Source organism: Rhipicephalus microplus, chromosome X, assembly GCF_043290135.1.
Source record: "Rhipicephalus microplus isolate Deutch F79 chromosome X, USDA_Rmic, whole genome shotgun sequence".
Lineage (NCBI taxonomy): Eukaryota > Metazoa > Arthropoda > Arachnida > Ixodida > Ixodidae > Rhipicephalus > Rhipicephalus microplus.
This window is the reverse complement of record NC_134710.1, coordinates 383,187,107-383,211,597: the sequence shown is the minus strand read 5'-3', so window position 1 is coordinate 383,211,597 and position 24,491 is coordinate 383,187,107. Positions and strand designations below refer to the sequence as shown.

The window sequence follows — 24,491 nt, the reverse complement described above, 5'->3', positions numbered from 1 at the left end:
TCGCTGCAGCAGGCGGCTTTACGCACCTGCCACTTCTGGTATGCCCGTGGGAAGTGAGCTGGCAACGCGAGCGAGTGTCTTAGCACAATAACTGGCACTGGTACTATCTGCGTTGTTGTGACTTCGGGAATATGGGACTAGCTCCGTCCGGTTTCTACGCACAGCACCAGTGTCGGTGTTGACCCAATAAGATCGAGGCTCATCGGCTGGGGCTTGTACTTGAAGCCCCGGCCGGTTGCGGACTCCATGACGTCTGTCGAAGTCTTTCCTTTGACGTCTGTATCTTTCCTCAAAATTCCAAAGACTCTCTTGATCTGGCCATTGGGGTGTCAGCTTGGTGGAACACAGAGGAAGCCTGGATCTCAGCCGGCGACCCATGAGCAGTTTGGCGGGGCTATATCCATTCTTCCAAGTTGTCGACCTGTAAGCTAGAAGTGTTGGGTAAGGGTCCTTGGTCTTCGTCATGGATGCCTTGATGACTTTCACTGCAGCCTCTGCAAGTCCATTACTCTGAGGATAGTGAGAGCTAGATGTAATGTGCTTGAAACCATAGTATATGGGCGAAGAGTGAAAACTCAGTTGGAGAAAACTGCGGGCTATTGTCGGAAACCACTTCCTTGGGAATTCCGTGGCGTGCAAAAATTGACTTGCAGTGGTTGATTACGGCCGAGGAAGTGAGCTTCTCAAGTCGAACTAGTTCGGGGTATCTTGAATAATAGTCGGTAGCTATCAACCACCACTGGTTCTTGAAAGAAAACAAATCCATCGCGATGCGTTGCCAAGGCCTCTCAGGGAATTCGGAGCTTATTAGTGGCATTTTCCTGTTTACTCTTGTTTCGATGCAATGTGACATCTCTTCACCAGGGACGAGACGTCCGATCCTATGGTGGGCCACCAGACACGTTCTCTGACTCGAGCCAGTGACTTTGTTATGCCAAAGTGTCCTTCGTGCAAGAGTCGTACGTAGGATTTCTTTTCGGCATGAGTCAGGGACGAGAACTCGCTATGCGTAGAGGAGTAAGTCATCCTCGACAGTGAGATAGTGTCGGTGGTCGTAGAATGGTTTTTGGTTAAGTCCTAAGTATCTCCTACAGGGCCGTTTTTTCTCGCACAGCAGGCGAAGTTGTGTGCAAATAGGGTCTGCTTGTTGGGATACATTTAACCGTTGTAAACAGAGTTGCTTTATTGGAATAGAGGTTGTCATAGAGCAGAGGAAAACTTCAACGCTTTCTTCGAGCTCGCTGTCTCCCGTCTCTCACAGAGGCGCTCTCGAAAGTGCATCTACGGCTAGAAGTTCCTTGCCTGGTACATATGCAACCTCATATCGATATTGCATCATTTTCATCTTTAGCCGCTGTAATCTAGGCGTCAAGTCGTCAAGAATCTTCGAAGAATATCAGAGATATTGAGAATGAAGATTGAGAACGTTGCCATTCCGAGAACTCTCTGCAGCTCGGCCCTGTTTTTGGAACTCTCCATTTTAATTATGGCTTCAACTTTCTTTTCGTCGGATTTTATTCCGTCTTCATCGAGCTAGTGTTCTAGAAATGTTAGGCGCTGAACATTAAACACGTACTTGCTGTCATTCAGTGTCACTCCAGCCTTTGCAAGTGCCTGCAGCACGTTTCGGAGTGGCTCATTGTGCTCTTGGCAGTTGGAACCCCAGATGAGGATGTCGTCCATATGACAGACAACTCGACTGATGCCTTGTAATATGTACGCCATCTGCTTCTGGAAATGTTCAGCAGCTGACGCAATGCCAAATGGTAGAAGCGCCCAAACGGTGAGGTGAAGATAGTCAGTTTCCTTGACTCTTCACAAAGTGGAATTTGCCAAAATCCAGAGTTGGCATCGAGATAGGAGAACACCTAAGCTCTATGAAGAAGTCCGGCAGTGTGCTCCATGGAGGGAATAGGATGCCATTTTCTGAGAACGTGGCGGTTCAGCTCTGTAAAGTCGACGCATATTCTCACATCTCCGGAGGGCTTTGGGACGACTACCATTGGTGCACACTATATACTCGGTCGGCTCATCAACAGGTGATATGACACCAAGTTCCTGCATCCTTTGAAGTTCCAAGTTTCTTTTCTCGTACAATGGGATTGGGATGCACCTCGGGGATCTGAGTGCGAAAGGTTTTTGCTCCTGGTTGAAGCTGAATCCTGTGTTCTTTGAGCAGGTTGCCAAGTCCTTGGAACGCCGCTGGAAATTCTTCTTTTTGCTTCACTTTGTCGGCAACGGCGTTTACGAAGGTCAGCAGCTGTAGCTTTTTGATGACTGGCTTGCCTAGCAACGTAGTGCAGATCTGATCTAGGACGTATATATCCTGAGTAGTTGCGTGGTTGCGGTAGATGAGCTAGAGCTGTGCCACTCCTGCTCCTGGAAGAAGCTTTCCACCTGGGCCATGCAGCTGACGAGAGGGAACTGATAGAAAGCTGATAGAAGCGGCCTGTCCTTGAGCGTTTGGAAAACGTGCGTCGGGAGGACGGGTTTATTGGCACCGGTGTTAATTTTGAAGTCTACTGGCTGGCCTTGAATGAAGACTGTTGCTTCTCAGTTTCCAGCATCCGTCGTCTTGATTGCTTCAAGAAATCCTGCTTCTAAAGTTCCGTGATTGGTTTCGACATCATCGAGGCGTCGCGAAATTCTTACGGAGGCATAGTGACCTTTCTTCTGGCAATTGCTGCAGACTTCCGAGCGTGTTGGGCAGAGAGTGCGAGAGTGACACTCTTGACCACACCAACGGCACGGTTTCTGCTCTGTGTTTTTACCGGGGGGTGAAGATTACTTGCTTGCCCCATGTAGATAACTGCCGTTTTGTCTTGCATTGAAGCACGTGGACTGGTCGGCGCACCGGATGCAATTGTTCAAGGATGACACTTCCTGGTCGAGCTCCGCTTGTTGCTGACGGACACTTTCGATTTGGCGAACGGAATTGTGGGGAGAAGGTGCGCCCAGCCTCCCTTTCCCTTTTAGGGCAGCGCACGCGCCTGGTTGCGGGGACCCCTTCCCCCACGGCCGGCGCGTGCGATTCCCCCCCCTTTTCCGGCGCCAGGAACAGGTTCCCCTCTCCCTCAGCGAGGAAAGGTACCATTCTCGTCAGGGAGAGGGAAATCGGGTCGGGGAACAAAACGAGCGGGCAAACGGGCGCTCGCTCTCTGACACCAGCGACCATCCCAGGAGGACGAACCCGCAACCCCTCCTGCGAGCCGAGGACGTCCACGACCGAGGTGTAAGCGTCAACACCTTTGTTATCTGTAGTATCTCCCCGCGACAGTGACGCGCGATTGCTAACGCTTAGCAATAAAGTGTTTGTTGTTGATCTGGCCAGTTGCCTTATTCGCCCGAACCCGTAGTAGTAGCTGCAATGAGGCAAGCTACGGTTGGGGGACGTTAACCGTGCACGGAACGACTGTGTGCGGCTGAAACATTAGCTATAGGCTTCTGCGTCAGCCGTACATAGGACAGGTCCCCCGACATCTGGCGCCCAACGTAACGAATTTGGCAACGCGGCTAGTTCTGTGGACGCGAGCAAGTGCCAGGGCGCTCTTCCACACGTAGGATAATAGGCATGTCGGAATTCCAAGATTTGTCAATGTTGTCGGATGTCGCGTCGCAGAGTGGCGATCCTTTGGCTAACGCGGGGGTACTGTTAGGACTTTCCGACAGCGTAGAGCTTGGTCGTTTCACGCGGGATGATCAGGAGGGTGCAGAGACCGCGTTAGCAGAGAGTAGGCCTACGACGGAGAGCGGCCCGCATGGCGCTCCGGCATCTCGCGACGCGAACAGAGAGGCGCCGCCACAAGTTACGACACGCGCCTCAACTATAGGCGAGTCTTCGGGCAACAGTTTGCCCTCGAGCGAGGTACTCTTACAGAATGCGCTGTCAGTTATGCAAAGCCTCGCGAGCGCCCTGCAGAACACAGCGCAGGCCCCCGTGCAAAATGTGCGACCACGTGTCAAGGTAGACGTTCCGACCTACACGGGTTACCACGACTGCAAGAGCGCCAACGAGTATCTCGACCGGTTGCTCCATTATCAGCAGGCGACGGGTCTTTCTGATGCCGAACTTCTCGAGCGCGTGGTCCCGGTGTCGCTCACGGAGCAAGCGGCTCGGTGGTTCCGACTAACCGGACATCGCGCCCGTACGGTAGAAGAGTTCCGCGAAAGCTTTCGCGGCGAATTCCTACCGGCTAATTATGAGTGGCGTTTGCGGAGGGAGTTGGAGCTGCGCACCCAGCATCCGGACGAATCCTTGCTGGAATACGTACGGGCGATGGACGAATTGTATCGTCTCGCGAACCCTCACGCCACCAACGCGGAAAAGGTCGAGCGTGTTACCCGACAGGCGCACCCGACTTTCGCGGCGCACTTCAGGGGATGCAGGTTCGCAGACCTCGAAGAGCTCGCCACCGAGGCGAAGCGCATACAAGGGGACATCCTCGCAGCGCGTTCGTATCGCCCCCCTCCGCCCGCCGCGCAGTCAATCGAGCCTCGCTGTGCATGGAACGGCGGCGCAGTGACTTCAGAAGCGTTTAGGGGTAACGCATCAGCATCGTACGCTGATGAGCACGTGTCACGCGGTTGGGAGCTGTCAAACCGCGCTTTAGACCCCTACGCTTACGCGCTCCGTACGGCACACGCCGCCCCTGCGCGTGACATTCCAAGGCAGGAGCACGTGGTTGACGCGAGGCCTAACGAGCGGCGCAATCCAGAGCGAGGACCACCTTATCGAGGCGAGTTACGAGCGAACCGGCGTGGTGTCCGCGGTCCTTGCTATCGGTGCGGCGCGCCAGGGCACATCGCTCGCGAATGCGACCGCACGCCGGGTCAGGAGCAAACGCGCGGTTCGGGAAACGGACGGCGCCGCCGGTGATCCACATGGGACCCCGCGCGGCGATTAGTAATCCTACCGATGCGTTCGGATCACTTGCACCGTCGGTCTGTCGCGCAGGTGATGCCGTAGACTCGCCCGCGCCGCTAATCGAGTTAACGATAGCTCGGAAAAAGTTCGTAGCACTTTTGGATACTGGGGCAAGCGCTTCTTTATTCGGTGACGATGTGTTGCACCATCTCCGCGAGAACAACATCCGCTTGAGGCAAAGCAACACCATCTTCCGTCTAGCTACGGGCACAGCACAATCGAGCGGCGCGGCTAGGCTAGTGATCCGCTGGGACAGACGCGTGAGGCGACAACGTTTCGTGCATCTTCCAGGGCTGTCAATGTCTCTAATCCTGGGTCGAGACTTCCTCGCTAAGTCGGGTATTGTCATTGACATTGCAAACGGTGGTTACCGAGAGCGCGACGGAGACGCGCTGAAGCTTTTCTCGAAGGCCTCCGCATTGACAAAAGCATGCCAATCGCAGGGAGAGGCGCGAGTACGCGAGGAGGAAAGCGCGCCGAGAAAGCGAGTAAACGCCCCGCCGGAGCAATGTGCTGCGCTGCAGGAAAGGGCAGTGCACCCGCTTTTGGTACAGGCACAGAGCCTACTAGAGGGGGAACGAGCGCAGCTGTCGTCGCTGTTGTACGAATATGACGCGATGTTTACTGACTGTCCCGGCCGCACTACGCTGGTTAAGCATAGAATTGACACGGGTGATGCACGCCCTTGGAAATGCAATCCCCGACCAATCAGCTTAGCTAAGCGGAAAGCACTAGACGCCGCCTTGGACGAACTCATCGAAACAGGCGTAGTTGAGAGGTCAAACAGCCCATGGGGTTTCCCGGTAGTTCTAGTTCCAAAGAAAGATGATACGTATCGCCTTTGTGTAGACTACCGCAGGCTGAATGAAATTACGAAGAAGGACGCGTATCCTCTTCCCTCCATTTTAAGTTAGTATCCAATCTAGGCGGGGCGAAGTACTTCACAACGCTCGATGCTAGCCGCGGATATTTTCAGGTTGAGATGGACGAGCGGGATAAAGAGAAGTCAGCTTTCACGTGCCACAGAGGACTTTTCCAATTCAGGAGAATGTCGTTTGGCTTGGTGGGCGCTCCCGCTACGTATCAGAGGCTAATGGACCGTGTTTTGGGAGATGCAAAGTGGCAGCACGCACTCGCATATCTAGACGACATAGTGGTTTACTCGAAAACGTTCGAAGAGCACGTGCGCCACTTGAGAGACGTTCTAGAACGGCTGAGGTCTGCGGGCATCACTTTGAACCCAAACAAAGCTCAGATAGCGGCGACCCGAATAACATTATTGGGATTTACGCTTGACGAGGGTCGCATTTTGCCGGATAAGGGTAAGCTTGAAGCGATAGTGAGCTATCCATCGCCGAACAATGTCGGTGAGCTGAGGCGCTTTTTGGGGATGGTGAATTTTTATCGCCAATTCATTCCAGATTGCGCGGCAGTGCAGGCGCCTTTAACGAAGCTCTTGAGGAATGGTGAGCGTTGGGCTTGGAGCCAAGAGCAAGAGGCCGCACTGCGTCGCCTCACGAAGTTGCTGGCCAACACGGCTCAGCTGCAGCTACCCGATTTGAACAGGGAGTTTGTTATTCACACCGATGCAAGCGACCTGGGCTTAGGAGCAATTTTGCTTCAGGAGCATGGAGGTTCCCTCCGACCGATTGCGTTCGCGAGCCGTACGTTGACACCGGCGGAGAGGAACTACTCAGTAACCGAGAAAGAGTGTCTGGCGATAGTTTTTGCTCTCCGTAAGTTTGACTTTTACATAGACGGAGTTGCGTTTGTGATTGAAACGGACCACATGGCGCTCACGTGGTTGAGGCGTTTGAACGAACCAAGTGGCCGATTGGCGCGTTGGGCATTGTTGCTGCAGCGTTATGACTTCACCGTCCGCTACCGCAAGGGTAAGAACAATGCCGCGGCCGACGCACTATCGCGTGCTCCAGTTCGACACGAGGCAAGTCACGCGACTAATTCGGAACGAACTGAGAGCGAGACACTCGCGCTAACGCAAACAGCGGAGCAAACGTTAGTTCGAGCTAAGAGCGTGAACCACGTAGAGGCTGTCGTTAGCGCAGGGATTGTTTTCAGCAGAAGGGAGCTGTTAGAAGCTCAGCAGAAAGATCCATTTTGTCGAAAGGTGTTCGACGGGCTCCGGGAGCCGGGTGGTAGTGAGGCCACCGCGCACAAGGGGGCAGCTGGTATTGCTGTCGGTGCGGAGCGCTCGGCAACAGCTGGTAGTGCTGTGAGCGCGCTGGATTCATATCTGCTAGATTCTGACGGCGTCCTGCTGAGGTACATTCCATCCGACGATGACACAAGTGAGTCATTTAAAGTCGTGATACCGCGCGCGTTGAGAGGAGCGCTTCTTCGCTACTTTCATGACTCGTGCATTGGTGGGCATGCGAGCGGCCCTAAGACTTACGCTAAGTTGTGTCGCCTCGCTACCTGGCCAGGTATGAAGCGGGATGTGATTCGCTACGCCCGTTCATGTCGTGTGTGCCAAAGCGTCAAGCCGCGAGGAGGACGTCCGCCCGGCCTCATGCAACCGATTAACAGTCAGACTCCCTGGCAAATCGCAGCGTGTGACGTAATGGGCCCGTACCCCTCAACTCCTAGCAGAAATAAGTTCTTGCTGGTGATCACGGATCACTTCACTAAATGGGTAGAACTTTTTCCCCTTAGGAAGCTGACGGCTCGAGTGATTTTAGAGAAGTTGATGGAGGTTTTTACCAGGTTCGGGTTCCCCGAGCAGTTGATTACAGACAACGCGTCTTATTTCACTGCGAAGGTGTTTGTTGACACGTGCGCCGCGTTGGGCATTAAGCACAAGAAAACAACCACCTACCATGCTCAGTCGAACCCCACGGAGCGAGTCAATCGCAACATCAAGCACATGCTTGTCGCGTTCTCTGAAAGACATAAGGACTGGGATACCTATCTTCCAGAGATCGGTTTTGCATTACGATCGACCGTAAACCGATCGACTGGGTATGCGCCTTCTTCTCTGAACTTGGGGAGAGAACTGCCGAATCCGATGGAGACCGTACTCGCGGACCGCAGTGGAGTGCCAGTGGCGACATCAGCACGCGCTGAATACGCAACGCAGCTGCGCGAGAAGCTAGCGGAAGCTTTACATAAAGCTCGACATAATCTCAGCACTGCTAGGGCACAGCAGAAGGCGCAGTATGACCGCACGCGTAGGAACGTACACTACGAAGTGGGCGATCTGGTGATGCGGCGCCATCATGTTCTCAGTAATGCTAGCAAACAGTTTGCTGCCTCGCTGGCACCGAAATGGTCCGGGCCGTACCGAGTGCGAGAGAAAGTTTCTTCGCTCGTTTATCGACTCGCGAACATGAAAGGCAAACCGAGCGGCGGACCGGTGCATGTATGTGACTTGAAACGCTACATAGCACGGGAGGCGCATGAGGACTACGGTCAGTCCCCCTCCAAGCCGCGCGCGGCGGGTGAGATGGTTCGACACCGGGTCAGGAGCCCAGAACCGCGCTACTTCCTGCGTAACAGTCGGAGGCAACTATGCACGGTAGGCCGCGTTTGATATGTTCGACGCGGGGTGCAAGGGTTAGCGCGCAACACAGGTGCGATTGTTAACCTGTCGTTCTTTATCTGTATCACTCTCACCGAACAGATGGAGCGCCATTGGGAACAGCACCGCCGGAACAGCAAGGAGAGGAGACCACCTCCTTACGGCCAGCCCCCACCCCCACCAACGTCCACATGGCAGCCCTACCCCACTGCGGCCCGGCCGCGAACGCCGAGGCAGAGCCACTCGAGCCGCCGCCACCGAGGGGGTCCGCGCGCGCTGCCGCCTGGTCACCAACTCTCGGCTTCGCCGTCACCATCACGACCCGCCGGTTCACAGGGAACGAGACCAGGGTCCCAACGCGGCGAGCCGACCGCATCGCCTCACGGCCGCAACCACCGAGACGTGGCAACCTGGACCAGCCAGGATGGAGGCGACCCTCCGGTGTCTTACGTCTCCTCGAGGCCCTGGCGCCGGCAGGAAAGGGCCCGAGTTGGGGTCGCCCCAGCGCACCTGTATCGCCCTTTTCAGGGGCGCACGGTAGAGGACGCGGACCGGAGGGCTAACGGGGCTTGCCTTCCAGTGCCCGCAGGGACGCGGTTCTGCGAGTGCGGCGCCGTGGTGATCCATAACTCCCACGAATTGGGGAAATTACACCGGCACCGCACCCAGGCTACCCAACCATCCAGCCGCGAATCATCCCAGGAGCGCTCCGGCGCCGCGGTTCGGGCCATGCTGGCGCGGGCGGCCCAGGAGGCGGACTTCGCGCAGTGGCTGCTGAGAGTTGCCTCAGGCCACGCGTCCAGCGAGAGTCCGCCTGCGCCGCTATCAATAACGGCTACCGTAGAGCGGGGGGCGGCGGGGCCGGGAGAGACATTGGTGGCGGCTGCATTGACACCGGAGGTGGCGTCAATGACCTTGGAGGCGGGTGAGAGAGCGGTGGGGGCTCCGGCGGTGCCCGCGGCAGACACCGAACGGTCCGAGGGCATGGACGTAGACCAGGCCCTTCTGGCCTATCTAGAGGACGAATAAAACGAATTATTCCCTCTTTGCAGTCTCTGTCGTTCGGGGGCCTTCTTAAGGGGGGAGGAGATGTGGGGAGCAGGTGCGCCCAGCCTCCCTTTCCCTTTTAGGGCAGCGCACGCGCCTGGTTGCGGGGACCCCTTCCCCCACGGCCGGCGCGTGCGATTCCCCCCCCTTTTCCGGCGCCAGGAACAGGTTCCCCTCTCCCTCAGCGAGGAAAGGTACCATTCTCGTCAGGGAGAGGGAAATCGGGTCGGGGAACAAAACGAGCGGGCAAACGGGCGCTCGCTCTCTGACACCAGCGACCATCCCAGGAGGACGAACCCGCAACCCCTCCTGCGAGCCGAGGACGTCCACGACCGAGGTGTAAGCGTCAACACCTTTGTTATCTGTAGTATCTCCCCGCGACAGTGACGCGCGATTGCTAACGCTTAGCAATAAAGTGTTTGTTGTTGATCTGGCCAGTTGCCTTATTCGCCCGAACCCGTAGTAGTAGCTGCAATGAGGCAAGCTACGGTTGGGGGACGTTAACCGTGCACGGAACGACTGTGTGCGGCTGAAACATTAGCTATAGGCTTCTGCGTCAGCCGTACATAGGACGGGCCCCCAACAGAATCTAGAGCCTTTTGTAGTGTGAGCTCTGCGTCGAGCTGTAACCTGGCGGATCGCTGCTTGTCGTTTATCCCAACCACGAGGCTGTCGCGCACGAACTCCTCTCGAAGAGCACCGAACTCGCAATATTTCGAAAGCGTGTGAAGCGCAGGGACGAAATCTTCGGCCAACTCACCATCTTGTTGCAGCCTGGTGTTGAATCTGGTTCGTTCAAAGATTACGTTGCGTCGCGGCAAGAAATACTTGTCGAACTACTCCACGACAGCGTCGAATTTCTTGGAGTTTTCTTCGGATAAAGCGAAGGTGGCGTAGATTTTCTCGGCTTGCTTACCCATGATGTAGAGTAGGGCGTCTACTTGATGTTGCTTGGGTTTCACGCACAAGCCTGAAGAGGTTCGGAAACGTTCAAAACGCTGTTTCCACTTCGGCCACTTGTTCGGCGACGAAAAATTGAAGGCGTCCGGCGGTTGAATAACGAATGACGCCATGATCGGTGCTTTTTTGCTTGCGGCGCCCTTCGCAAGGATGATGACTAGAAGCCGATGTCCGCTGGTAGCACCTGTTCTTCTGACACCATGATGAAGTCGTCAGGGACGAGCGAGAAGGCAGGAGGCTGGGTTACGTGGCCACAGGTTTATTCCAATACCACGTTCTTGTTCACCTATTGATCGTAGCGCATGCCCACTATGGGGGATTGGCCAAGAATCAGGTGGTTTTAGAAATTATTGTTCAGATTTAGAATAATGGAGATAAAATAGAAAGATTACCGATAACCTAGGAAAGTGTGATGCTTGATATAATGCATACAATTATTTAAATAAAGAAACTAATTTATTCTTAGAATAGAGCAATAATCTTATTTTTATACGTATATAATTTTGTAGACATGTTAGGATAATAAAACAGATTAATTGGTCAACCTATTAGTTTCATCAATGTAGTCCCGGACGGCCACGCATACTGTCGCATTAGAGAACCCTGAAATGGAAGCTCCAAAAGACAAAATGACAGGCACATATAAGTCCATACCAATGCCACGTAAAGGTATTTCTAGGCTAGGAGCCCTGCCACGCGCACCTCGAGCACACGTGGTCACCAGCTTCGCCTGTCTTGTACTAGACGACAGCATCTACATCACATGCTACCACGATATTTGAGTGTAAGTCTGGCCCGCCGCGGTGGTGTAGCAGTGGCGCTCGGCTGCCGACCTTAAGGTCGTGGGTTCGATCTCTGTAGAGGCAAAATGCTGAAGGCCCGTGTACTGTAGCACATTGTCGTCGGCAGGATTTTCTCGCTGACTCGCTCACTGGACTTCGTGCCGACTGGTTGTGCCCCCGCGATCTTCGACGACAGCGCAGCTCTGGCCGACTGGCTCGCCCTACGCCATCTCCTGACGCCGACAGGAGCTCTCGCCGAGGGGTGCCCCGTCTCCGGACTTCTGCGACCGTGTCCATATTTCCTATGTTCTCCTGACTTCCGTATGTAGCTGTCTCTACGCCTCTCTACCCTCCTGCTCCTCTCTCTTTACCTTTAATCCCTCCTCCCTCGTGAGCTACTGTTGAGGTGCCCTCCCCCCCCCCCTCCTCGGACTCCTGCAACCATGTCCATCTTTCCTACCTTCTCCTTACTTCTATATGTGGGCCTCTCTTTCCCTATCACTATTCCTATCCCTTTTAATCCATCCTTACCCCCGTTCCTTGTGAGCCACTGTTTAGATGACGATAGTTATAGCACGAGAACAGAACAACAAAGCGGCAAGGAGGAGACGAGCGCTGTCCCTTTGTCGTCGTTTTGTTCTCGCGCTATAACTATCCTCATGTCATACCAACTAGTGCAAACCACCACACCACTGTTGAGGTATCGAACTATGATGCAGACAGTTACGGGGCTCACTTTTATCTTCTTTTCTCTCTCTTTTAAGAATCACTTACGCGCAGTATTTTCTCTTTCGGGGTGCAAACTGCTCTCCCTCTCCTCCAGCCGCGATATAGCACTAACCATTGGGTTAGCAGGAGCACTGCGCTCAAAGTGCTCTCGCGAATTGCAGCGGCTTCCAGTTGTCGAGCAGGCGCGGGGGCGTTGTGTTTCATTGGTCGAGATGGAGCACTATTTCGGCGACAAAAGCAGTTGTCGGTGTGCCTGCCCGCGCGCGTATTTGGAATTGCTGGTCCCGCATCGCACGAAAGAGAGAAAAGAAAGAGTGCAAGGAGGATGCCAGCGTCAGGATTGCTCGCGTGCTATTGGTTCGCCTCTGGAGGTGACGTGCAGGTGACAGGCGCGCTGGTGCAGCAGCGACACCGACTAAACTTGCACAGCTGCACCTCATTTTCAGTCATGCTCCCCGCTCCTCTCCGACTAAGCGGCGCAGCCCCCGCCATAATCCGTGGTAACGAGGGACGGGGTTGGGGATACACAATAGGGGAGCGAAGAAAAGACTTCTGTTGTGTGGAGCTAGGGCTCGAAATTACCATATAACGTTCAATCACATGCATCGCACTTCTGTCACACACCAGACCAGTTCCAACTGCCCTTGCAGAAACGCGATTCCGACTGTAATGGCAGACGCTCACGTCTGAATTAGACGCGAACACATCAAACGTGAAGCGTGTTTCGGTCAACGACGCAATTCCGAATGACATGGAAGCCTCGCGCACATTTACGTGCGACATAGACGCCAGTTTGGCCGGCCCATCTGACGTGAAGTGTCTCCTCGTCGACCTCTGCAGGGACGGATGTGCACGAATGGCTCGCCAGCTACATCAAGGCAAGTAATACGACAATCCACGTCGTACCTTGCTGCTCTCTATGCTAAAGGCGTCGTGGAGGCACTTCACGTTGGCAGTCGGAACCTCTTCGCTCATTGAAACCATCACCGTGCTATCACCATCTTATCAAAATTCACTCGCTCGCGCCCTCGCCGCACGGTAGCGATCCATCCAAGACACCGAAGGGGCGAGGGTGCTTCCGCCCGATGGAATAGCTGTAAACAGTTCTCTGTGTTTCCGTGACTCTGCGACGATGACAGTGACTGCCAGCGTGTGTTCGAGAGATCGGTGGCCGAGTGAAAATTCGCCCCATGTCTTTGCTTCAAATGACCACGAAGCGGGCAATCTTGGGGGAGTTAACAATGACCTCTCCGAGGCTTCCGCAGCGTCTGAATAGGCCGCTCAACCACCCAACTGAAGTCTTTTCTTCGCTACGTTATTGTGTAACCCAGACTCCGTCCCTCGTTACCACGGATTATGGATTATGGCAGAGCGGGGAGCATGGCTGAAAATGAGGAAAATGAGCGCGCGCGTCTCCAGCACGTCACCTCCAGAGGCGAACCAATAGCGCGCGAGCAATCCTGAGGCTGGCACTGGCGTCCTCCTCGCACTCTCTTTTCCTCTTTCGTGCGATGCGGGGCCAGCAATTCCAAATACGCTGCGGGCGTAGCAATTTCAAACGTGCGTAACGTATCCGCGAAGCCGGCGTGCAGGAAAAAAAATGGTCCCATGACGCCTGACATCAAGCGCTCCCGCCAATATCTCTACTCTCGGAGCAAGATGATAGTTCCATTCGGGAGACGAGAGCACACGTCCCCGCTATGCCCGTGCGCTGCTCGTTTCGCTTGATCGTGCTTACCCAATGGAAAGCAAGTGCTGATGAGGCTTGAGGGGGCAAGTGCCCCTTTTGCACCCCCATGCCGATGCACACGGTACTGTACGATGCGAGTGCTCGACAACGAACCTTAGATGGTCGAACTTTCAGGAGCCCTCACCTAAGGCATATCTAGTAATCGTATCGGGAATATTTTCGAGTATAAACTTGCCCCTTGGTCCCCACCGTCACTATATGAAATGCAACAGGTATCGCAAGTGAGCATTGTCAAAACTTGCAGTCATGACCGTGCACATCAATACAGTAAAATGTTGCCCAAGCAAATTGCAAACTTCCAGTTTGATCCTATTGGAACCAATTAAAAATTTCCAATTTTGTTCTGTGAAATCCACTGGAAAATGTCAAGGAGTTCGAAGAGTCACCTGGTGCATTTTAAATGGTCCTGACCAACCTAATGAATTCGTGGCACAAACAATACAAATGGTTTGACCAAATACGCTAATTAGTGAGGGCAGTATACCCAATTGGAATTGCCAATAGCTCTGAAATAGGGGTATAACAAGTTGGTCTCAATGGAGACACATCAAAAGCTTTGAAATATTTCACAAGAAACCATGTTCAGTGATGAAAGTGCTTTTTTACTTTTTGGAGCATACTTTGGAGTAGGAAAAGCACTGCTTTGGAGAAGCCATAAGTGTTATCGGAACAGAAAAAAATGCTAGTTTAAGAGAGAGCAGCTATTGGCGTTTTATACCCCTGCCACACGGGCACCCGCGAAGACCTTTTAACTCCCTCGTCCTTAAGACAACGAAGATGCGGTTCGTGTCACACGACCACCCTTACGCAAACGAAGGTAAACGGAGCATTTCGCAAAGGACGTTCAACGATCTCCCTTCGCAGCGAAACGAGGTACTCTCGTCCCCAGCAGTCTAGAGATCAGAGAAAAATTTCGAGCAGTAAGTGGCCGCAGTGAAAGAATAATACATTTTGGCAATATTAAAAGTTCTTTCGTTGTAGTACTCATTCACAACGCGCGTTTGTTTACAAATATTTATGCCCGCCAGAGTTCACTTACTCTCAACACCAATGCCCTACACACCGTTCCTTGCGAGTCGGGCCGGCCGGCGCCAGCCGATCAACGTCATTACCAGCGCAATATTGTACCACTTCCTCACGTCGTCCGCTGTGTCACTCATGGCTGAAGAACACAAAATGCGCTCACGAGGCAAGGAAGCATAAGAACTTTCGTACCGGGCATGTACACAGGGAACAAAACAACTAAAAGCACAATGTGGCCAGCGTCACTAGCAGCATCGCTACATTTAGCAAATGCGTTTTTATTTGAAATTATTTTAATGATTTGTTAGTCGCATACATACTTAATAGAGCTATGTAAAAACCGCATAACGAGGATTCACAAAAAATCAATACAGATGAAATTAGAATACTTTTCCGAAAATCAAACAGCGCCCGCTGAGCCCCCTCGCGGCAACTGTTACAACCTTGTCGCTGCCGTGTGACACTGCCACAACTCCTTCTCCGTCGAACCCCCTAGGGGAGATTTACGTTGACGGTGTTCAATGGAGTTTGGTGGTGACCGTGTGACAGGGGTATTAGGAACAGATGATAAATTTGCCATACAGTATTTGGAGCTCAGAGCATTGTCCAAACATCTCGTGAATACTATTTCTTATGAAATATATGTAACAGACAACAATCAATGTAAACATTATGTAGCAAACAAAAGCAGGTTGTCAAAAATGTACTGTGAAGTGAGCTACAATTCAAAATACTAGTATTTGTGGCAGAAGTCAAACCAAACCAAAAAAGGTCAGCGCCACATTTTAGAAGTAACCAAAGTTCCATATAACTATTGCCAAATAAGAAATAGATAATCGGTATGAAATAAAAGCAATGATGCTCATTTTCACGTTTCACCACACTAGCCTACATGTCTAGCTGAGAAAAAAAAAAAAAAAAACAGTCAAATGAGCTACATGCTTAATATCCCAGTTCTTGTCACACAAATGTGATCAGAGCCGATAATGCTGCACACTAATACCACACTGGGATCATAGTACACAGATTATTCTGTTTCTAGACTTATGCGTCGGTCAAAGAGCAAAAGTTCGTCGTTTTCATCATCTCAGTGTCATTTCGGAGCAGGTTTGAAGCAATTAATAACAAAAATTACTGCTAGGAGCAACATGGAGCAGCAATTCTCTTTTAGGGCAGTTTGGAGCAGCACTTCCATCACTGCATGTTGAACTAATAAACAGAGCACTACCTGTGGACAACTGTAAAATGAAAACAATTGCTACATGTATGTCATGCTCATTTGATTACACGTAACCTCGCTAGCGCTAAAGAACTCGTACAGTCAAGTGCCTTTTCAAGCACACTACCAAGCACGCCACACTCCAACTTTAGCAGCACTGACAGCCAACAACACGGGCCTTATGATGTGGCAGTTCATAGTTATTGGTGCACTGTCTTCGAGAAGACATGCATGCACTTAACTATGATGCAAAATCTACACATATGTACTGCTGGCTCCCATAAAAAAAATTCCTCGTGCTGGCACATTTTCAGCACACTTTATTCACCACACAATGATTACATAACACATTCAGTGAACAGATGCAAGTGGAGCAGTATACTTTGGTTGGGGTTACTACAAACTTGATCCTCAATACAAGTTACAACACATGCTGCACCATTACAATGGCCTATCTCGCGAGTGTACACTAAGAACCAGTGCATTTGCACACATGACACATAACAGCTAGCTCCAAACATCGCACAAAATCCCAGCCCTCTTCGGCTAGATCAAGCTGCTTAACCCCAATGACTACTATACTGCATTTTCACACACCCACACACACAATCTATAAATATGTTGAAAAAAAAAATGTTCCAGCCCGAAAGGGACAATTTACAAGAAGATAGTACTGTAGAGGCTGAAGAATATTACAGACACCCAGTGGCAGTAATGCAGGTAGACAAAAACCATGGAACAGAGCTGCTTAAGAATACCTCAAGCAGCACTTAACAAGAAGTTTGGGGAACAGGCTTCACAAGCAAATAAAAAGAGGTAAAAGTGCAGCAATACAACAACTTTATGAAAAAAAAATATATAAAGGAAAGCTCACACTCTGTGAGAAAACTCCCACACATGTAAAATACCTGCACGCATATTTCAACTTGAGCAGAGTGCGCCCTCAATCAACACCTTAAAAAAATAAAAGGGCAAGAACATATTGATACGCCTAAACATTTGTGCAACTACAAAAAAAAAAAAAAAAAAAAGGGAAGTGATCAGTTGTCACAAAAGCCTTAGGCAATGCAGTGGATATAGAGAGCAAGTGACAAAAAGGTTACTGTCCTGCATATCCCCAGCACATGTGTCCTGCCATTCCTCTGCCCCAAACGCACAACACCCATCAAGGTTGTTCAAAGTTGTACACCTCTGTAACGATGTATAGCTTCGGAATGGTGCACGGTGGAAGATTTGTTCTGCTCAACTGGAATGATCTTTCACATTATCCTGAACAAGCTACAGACAATAAGAGTGTGAGGGAGTTTGCAGCATAGAGAGGAACAGCCTCCAGACATTGACAGAATGATGGCCGAACCTTCATTTCAAGCTGCCTTTAGCTGGGTGTAAACTTGTCGCCCGATGGTGCCTCGACGTCTCCACTGGACGGAACCAGGTTGGCGGTACTTGTGGCACGAGCTCTCATTTCATCGGCACTGGCTCTACAAGAGGCAATGAACCAACATTTCAGTAAATGCTATCTTTACAACAATACAGACATATCTGTTGGCACGCAATCGTTTGAAAGCTGCAGATTAGAAGGCATTTAAAAGCAAGTCTATAAGTGGAAACAACCTTGCGTCACAAAGAAGTATCGGTAAATGTTTTGATTGAAGTGTAAGCTAACATACAAAAATAAATCTGTGAATGTTATTGTACATTCCATCACCTACCGGTTCACAATAATTTGTAAACCACTCTTCACAAATTTAATTAAGGACTTTCGCTGTACTCTGGTCTTGCCAGCCGCTCACTCCTGGAGACTTCAATGTATGCTCTCTTTAATGTTATAAAAAAGCATTAAATAAAATAGACAGTGATAGCCAAACTGTAACACTCACTTGCGACCCATGGCCATGATTCCATAAATGCATCCAGCCACAAATACCAAGCCACCACCAAAGAAAGTAGTGATGCCATGACACAGTGCCACAGGTAGCACACCACCTCTGAAACAACAACGTGTAAAACAAGCATTCTCACTTGGTCACATAAACAAGTGAATGGCACAAGTTACATATGGCATAGTACGTTTGCTGGGCATGGTCTCCGAGGACAAGCTCAATTTTTGCTTACTTCAAGCATGAAAATTATAATACACAGAACACCTTGCAGTTTTGACATATGACGAATTCCATTGAGAGAACAGGAGTAGAGGGGCAGGGCCGTGAGGAGTGGGAGGCAATCACTGAGCGCGGAGCCACTCAACCTACCATTGGAATGCGCCGCGCTCCCGGAGGGCTGGTGAGAAGGTGACGAATAGGGAGACGACCACGTGACAAACATTCCAAGCCCCGGCATATTCTTTGTGGGGCAGCAGCAAAATACGCGTGAAATCGGTCAGCCACGTGTTCTTCATTATCCTGTAATACTTAGTATGTTTGCGCAATGATTCATTCGGCAGATGTCCAGCTGTCATCTTAGCAATCCATACTAAACAGCAGTGTCAAACTACACATGATTGCTACCATTGCCACCGCGCTTGCCGGCTGAATAAAAATTAGGAACTGACGTTAGGGGCCATGTGACTCGTGGTACTCCGCCTACTCCACTTTTCAGGCGAGAGCACTACTAACTGCTCCTGGCTGCTCTCAGTATAGCAAAAGCACTCTCGCTCTACCAATGGATGACAGTGCTCCTGCACCTGTTCGACCAGTGAAACACACCTGCTCTGAAGAGAGCACTTTCAGCATGCTTTTGAGTGCTCCTGCTCTCCCAATAGAATTCGCCAGTAGTCATTACAGCACACACATCGAATTACAAACTGCGGTTCTACTTCGCAGGAATTCCACTCTAATACTAATTCTACACAGCAGAGCCGTGGCGTAGCCAGGCAGTGGCACACTGGGCCCGCCTAAAAAAAAAATTGGTCTACACACCTGCTGTAGAGCTCTTGAGTTATATTTACATAATGGGCCGCATAAAGTGAGCCTCTAGATCTGTTTATATTGATGATTTATTTTTTTAATGCTCCTGGCTGCTCTCAGTATAGCAAAAGCACTCTCGCTCTACCAATGGATGACAGTGCTCCTGCACCTGTTCGACCAGTGAAACACACCTGCTCTGAAGAGAGCACTTTCAGCATGCTTTTGAGTGCTCCTGCTCTCCCAATAGAATTCGCCAGTAGTCATTACAGCACACACATCGAATTACAAACTGCGGTTCTACTTCGCAGGAATTCCACTCTAATACTAATTCTACACAGCAGAGCCGTGGCGTAGCCAGGCAGTGGCACACTGGGCCCGCCTAAAAAAAAAATTGGTCTACACACCTGCTGTAGAGCTCTTGAGTTATATTTACATAATGGGCCGCATAAAGTGAGCCTCTAGATCTGTTTATATTGATGATTTATTTTTTTATCTCCATTGTCATTAATTTTTCTCAGACAAGTTGATTATGGGATGAGAAAACAAAGGCCAAAGTTTCATGCTGATTTTAGCGTAGAAATCGCCGCACCCATGTCAGTGTGGCGTCATGAAATTGAAAGACCCCCCCCCCCATAATTTTGCCACACTGGCGTAGAGCCTCTGGCTTCCTAAGAATACAACATAAATCATTTTTTTGTTGAGAAAGAATTATTTAGGCCCTCACAGATGATTTCAATGTCTATGCGTTAACAGTGAAAGTTGGTGGGAGAACCTGAAGGCAGTGTCACCCCTCATTTTCTTTCAAGTTCAGTTTTTTTTTCTTCTTGCGGTAAGAGTTGTGCTTTTGGCAATATGAAAGGGCAATTTAGTAGTAAGGGAACAACTGCTGTCCCCTAGATCATCTCATTAAACTCAGTGCCTGTGAAGGCACTTATGTAGGTCTACCAATTTTCACCAAGACACAGCCGTTTCAAAATGTTGGGTGTTTTCATGTACACGAGTCATAAAAACTGCACTGTACTTACACTCCATACAGAAGGGCCTTGTACCAGTAAGGTTTGCGGTCGAAGAAGTTGCCCGGAGCCTGGGCGAACTCGAGAAAAGCACAGAAGCATGGTGCTTCAATCAGCGCCACCATCATGCCAACAATCCTGGAGGAAAGAGTGCCAGCATTGTTGCCCAGTCAGCAATGTTCATTATGAAACATGTTCTGTCAATATCAGCAATAATGCAACTTAAGACCTTAGGAAGCTCTTGACTTTAAGTACCACTACTAGTAAAACCTAACTAGATCAAGCAGAGGCTTAGGAGTATTTGAAATTGCTGATGCAAGTTGGACAGTCTTAGCAATTATTGCTCCACCGTAGTGGTTTAGTGGCCAAGGTAATCCCCACCGCTCGGGGGACTGAATCCTGGCTGCGGCGGCTGCATTTTTGATGGAGACAAAAATGCTGTAGGCCCGTGTGCTCAGATTCGGGTGCACATTCTTTATAAAGAACCCCAGGTGGTCAAAATTTCCGGAGCCCTCCACTACGACATCTCTCAATCATATGGTGGTTTTGGGACGCTAAACCCCACATATCTTTATCATTAGGAATTATTACCCCAGGATTCACTACCTGAAAGGGTTGAATGTTATTCACCCTTTCATATAACGCATACCAGCTCCTAAATAGCACTTTAGAGAATCAACAGAAGAGGAGACTGTCCAAAGATTCTGATAGCAGAATCTTTGTACAGCCTGTGGTGCACAGAATGTTTCCTCGAATGCAATGAGCACTGTAAAGGTTTTTCTTTTCATAGTTGTTCATATAGCTCAACAGTTAAATAAGAAAATATTTTAAGCAGCCTACCAGTGTATCTCACAATGTACGCAGTGCAAATTAGTTTTGAGAAACCACATTTATGTGCGTTTTTAAAACAATGCGCAGAATTGATTTGCCAGCTACAGCACTACAATGAGCTGTGCCCTGCCTCAAAGCAGCCCATTAGCTCTTCTTGAGACAAAACATCCAGTTCGAGCAACTTCGCATGCATACGCACGCATATGTGCATACTTTTTCCCACCAAGTTGACTGAATTTTCCCACTTCCCTCTCTACAAATGGCAGAACAGTCGGTAGAAGACGCTCCTGTTCGAACACCACTATCATCCTGTGTGACCACGAGATTGTACCTAGCTTTCTCCGCGACTATTAGGTGAGAAAATGCAAATGAACACGCACAACAGCAAGAAATCCCCCCCCCCCCCTCCTTTTTTTTTTTTCATTATCATGCTACACGCAACGAAAAGAACAGCTGTACCAACTTATTTCAAGCTGACAACTGTGAGCATGAAAACTGTCTCTTCTGAAGCGCTAGGTATTAATTCGTAAGCGAATACATGCCATCGCTTACATTTGCAGAATAGCAGCCAAGAGGCATGCCGATGATATGGTGACAGCAGAGAGCACTGCTAACTGCGCGCCGAGACCAATGGCAACTGAAAAAGAATTTGAACCGAGATGAGTCAACCCGAACCCCCATCCCCATGATCTCTCGTATCACACCCAAGTGAGTTCTACAGCGGCATCGAAAGTGAACAATCTTAAGGATAAGACATGTTTCAGTCAAGCACTGCGTAGGAGCTGGAAATCAAGGAATTCAGCTTACAACTACACATTAAATTATATTAAAAGAAACGTCACCACCCGACACATGCCTTTCATGCAATTAAGCTTTCGCAGCGCAAACCTAGAATATTTCGTTATCAACATTTCACATATTCGCATGACATCGCGGAGCAGCTGGCGCGCACGAAACCGCAGATGTCCTCGGGCCCGTAGTCAATTCATACCGCTCAGAAGTTCAGAACAAGGCAAATTACGTAACCGCTAAAAACCCCAGATCGTCCACGCAATACAGAAAAAAAAAGCTAGGCTAACATATGGCCAGTGGCTATACGAATTTAGTTGGGCTCACAAAATGCGTCGCGACGGCCTACACCTCGTCCTTTACATCAAACATGAAACCGCTTCACACAGCCGGCTTTGTATTCCCGAATAAAGGACATATCGCTTGTCAGCTGCATCGCTTTTCAAGGTGTAGTAGCGATGCAACTTTCGAAGCAAAGTGTTACAGCACAGCGAAGTCCCTAAAGAGAATAAATTAAAAAATTCGATTAGGCTTACCGAGTGCACTGACAGTTCCTACGAACCTGCCTAAGTACCGTAGCCACCACGGTGCGTCATCGCCGGGTCCCCCGGGACCTTTGTCGTCGATTTTGCCGACGTTGGGAAACATTGCTGACGGTTCGGCGTGCCCTAAGAACGAAACTCACATAGTGCAACAGCCGCAGACGGCTGCTGCTGCTGAAAATCAGCTGCCAACGTAGGATAGAGCAGTCGCGCGCTGCGGCGGCTACGGCCCCCCTACTGCCCACAACGATGTGACGTCAGCAGTGACGGTACTTCCAGCACTTCCTGCTTCCGGCTTTGTCGCGCGCCGTGTGGTGCAGAGCGGTTATACGGACTACGGACCCTTGAATACGGTCCTTAGCATAGAGGGAAAGAAGTAGGAAGGTGCTTCACGTGCAAATTTTAAAGCCCCGCCATAAATAAATGAAAAAAAAGAACATGCTGGGAAGTGAGCCCCGAGTACAGAGAACGAAGAGGTGTGTCCGAGGGCCTTGGCTTGTGGGCGCGCGCTCGCTCCGCAATTTTGTTTTTGTTCACGAGCCCACTGAAAAGGGAAATGAAATAGGCGCATTACAGTAAATGAGCATGGACGCGAGGTGCAAGCGATGTCAGAGGAGGTTGGTTTGTTGACGCAAGGCATGCTCCTTGCTACTTTTTTCTTTCCTCCATGGTACCTACAATCGTATTGATAGCAGTGGTAGGCTGACAGGTGGAGGTGTAGCCGACAAACACTACACTGGCTACATTTCCGCCAAGCATCCAAACGACACTTGCATGATGCTTGCTAGCTTTTTCTCACAAATCTACCAACTCGCACCTTCACTCTAGACTCAGGCGTGCTTGCAATGAAGAAACAACTTTAACAGTTGAAGCATGCGCATAATCTATTCCTTCAGCAATACTCCCGCAATGACATTTTTACCGTAATGATTCACCATATAATTATCTGACAATGTAGAGAGACTGCGCCTTCGCTTTTACCACCCGCAGAACCCAAATAAAAGTTCACTGATGCTCTTGCATTACACCAGCGGAATTCGCCCGCCCTTGACTAGGCATTGAGCTGCATTTTTACAGCTGGCAATCTTTCCAGAAAAATAACACTGACAATTCGGGTCTGAAATGCCAACATTTACAAGAAATGCAAAAGGAACACCAGTAATTTGTCTCATGATCCACTTAATTTTGTCAACACTTCATCTTTTGTCATTACCACCTTATCAAAGCATGACAGCTGGAGCAAAAGGTTGAAAACGAAAAAAATGATGAGCTTTGTTCAGAATCAAACAATACGGCTTCTGCTTGGGTTATCTGGCATCAGCAGTGTTGCTCATTGCACTTTACTTTTGACACAAAAACTCAAGTGAAACCTTACATCCTTATATGTATTTTGCTTTGTACTCTATGTGCAAAAACTACAGCACAGCTAAGAGGAGGAGGAGGAATAAATGAAGGACAGGGAGGTTAACAGCTAAGAGAATTACTGCAAAAGAATAAGGACCAAAGCTCACGTTTCAAGTGCCTTGGTAACTGCACTGGGCATTCCGGTATGCCATTCCGATGTTTAAGTGTACCAGCTAACACTGTCTCAAGTGAGTAGCTACAAACAATTTAAAAAACCAGGCATACTAGAAAAATTGCAGGCAGAGTGAATACCCATTTCTCATGCACTTTTGGCTCATGAGGTAATTTGTGTGATGCAATTTATTTTAGAAAGCAGTACTCCAAACAGATGTATGTACAAAAACTTTATTAACATTTCTACTCAGAGCCAACATCAACATGAACTTTCCCTTGTTTCATACAAAGCCTCTGTGACCAGTGGTAAAGAAAAAGCCCAACAAACCCATTGAAAGGCAAGGCCATAACCATGCGCACAAATCTGCACCTTCAGAATGTTTATTATTATCCAATGTTCAAACAGTTCCTTTCTTTTTTTTCTAGAAGAATAGTAGCTAATTAGGAAACATTATAAGCGGAATTGCCAATAGGGGCCCGAAACATACTACCAGTGTACAATTTCCCTGGCACGTGGTGTACCAAGAACACTCAGCAAGGCCTATAAACTGGTGTGCGAAATAGGGTTCTGCCTTGAGCCCCCAAACCCTCAAGCTTTAAGTATGCTTCTAAGTGTGAGGCTCGACTGCTGCTGCTCATAATAGGTCGCTCGTCTTTTCATCGGCAACATTAATCGGAGGCTTTTCTTCATCAGCCTGAACAGTGCCGCTCAACTCCAGCTCTTCCAGTGGCAGACTCTGCTGCCGTTCGGGAGAGCACACTGCCTGCTCTGCTTCCCTGAGCATGTCCGAAACTGGTGTCATCTCAGTGTTCGAAGTGTAAGAGCCCAACAGCCCCGTAGGGTCAACTGTGGGACTGTTTCCGTCGAGCTCCATGCTGGCACACATGTCGTCGTATCCGCCGGATGCTGCACAAAAAGA

At 50.0% G+C, this 24,491-nt stretch overlaps 2 protein-coding genes across 4 annotated transcripts in view; both read right to left on the bottom strand.

The window, feature by feature from the left end:
• Positions 1 to 16,864: 16,864 nt before the first annotated feature.
• Positions 16,865 to 22,301, bottom strand: fwe (calcium channel flower). Its single transcript, XM_037413360.2, has 5 exons — positions 22,048 to 22,301; positions 21,275 to 21,359; positions 19,904 to 20,029; positions 17,853 to 17,960; positions 16,865 to 17,453 (listed from the first exon to the last, which is right to left on the bottom strand). The coding sequence occupies exons 1-5, from the start codon at positions 22,157 to 22,159 to the stop codon at positions 17,348 to 17,350; spliced, it is 537 nt and encodes a 178-aa protein (XP_037269257.1). The 5' UTR covers positions 22,160 to 22,301; the 3' UTR covers positions 16,865 to 17,347.
• Positions 22,302 to 23,786: 1,485 nt separating this feature from the next.
• The window catches only part of Tsc1 (tuberous sclerosis 1 protein hamartin), a 118,280-nt gene continuing 117,575 nt past the window's right edge, over positions 23,787 to 24,491 (bottom strand). For all 3 annotated transcript variants that reach the window (XM_037413361.2, XM_037413362.2, XM_075880055.1), the window contains one exon: positions 23,787 to 24,478. In XM_037413361.2, the coding sequence (XP_037269258.2) occupies positions 24,207 to 24,478 (272 nt within the window). In that variant the 3' untranslated portion in view covers positions 23,787 to 24,206. The remainder of the gene's footprint in view (positions 24,479 to 24,491) is intronic.

Coding starts and splice junctions, on each gene's coding strand:
- fwe (XM_037413360.2), bottom strand. CDS start 22,159: ATGTTTCCCAACGTCGGCAAAATCGACGACAAAGGTCCCGGGGGACCC. Junction 17,961..19,903: donor AAGGCCCTTCTGTATGGAGT/GTAAGTACAGTG, acceptor TTGTTGTTTCAG/AGGTGGTGTGCTACCTGTGG. Junction 17,454..17,852: donor ATCATGGCCATGGGTCGCAA/GTGAGTGTTACA, acceptor TGCCTCTTGTAG/AGCCAGTGCCGATGAAATGA.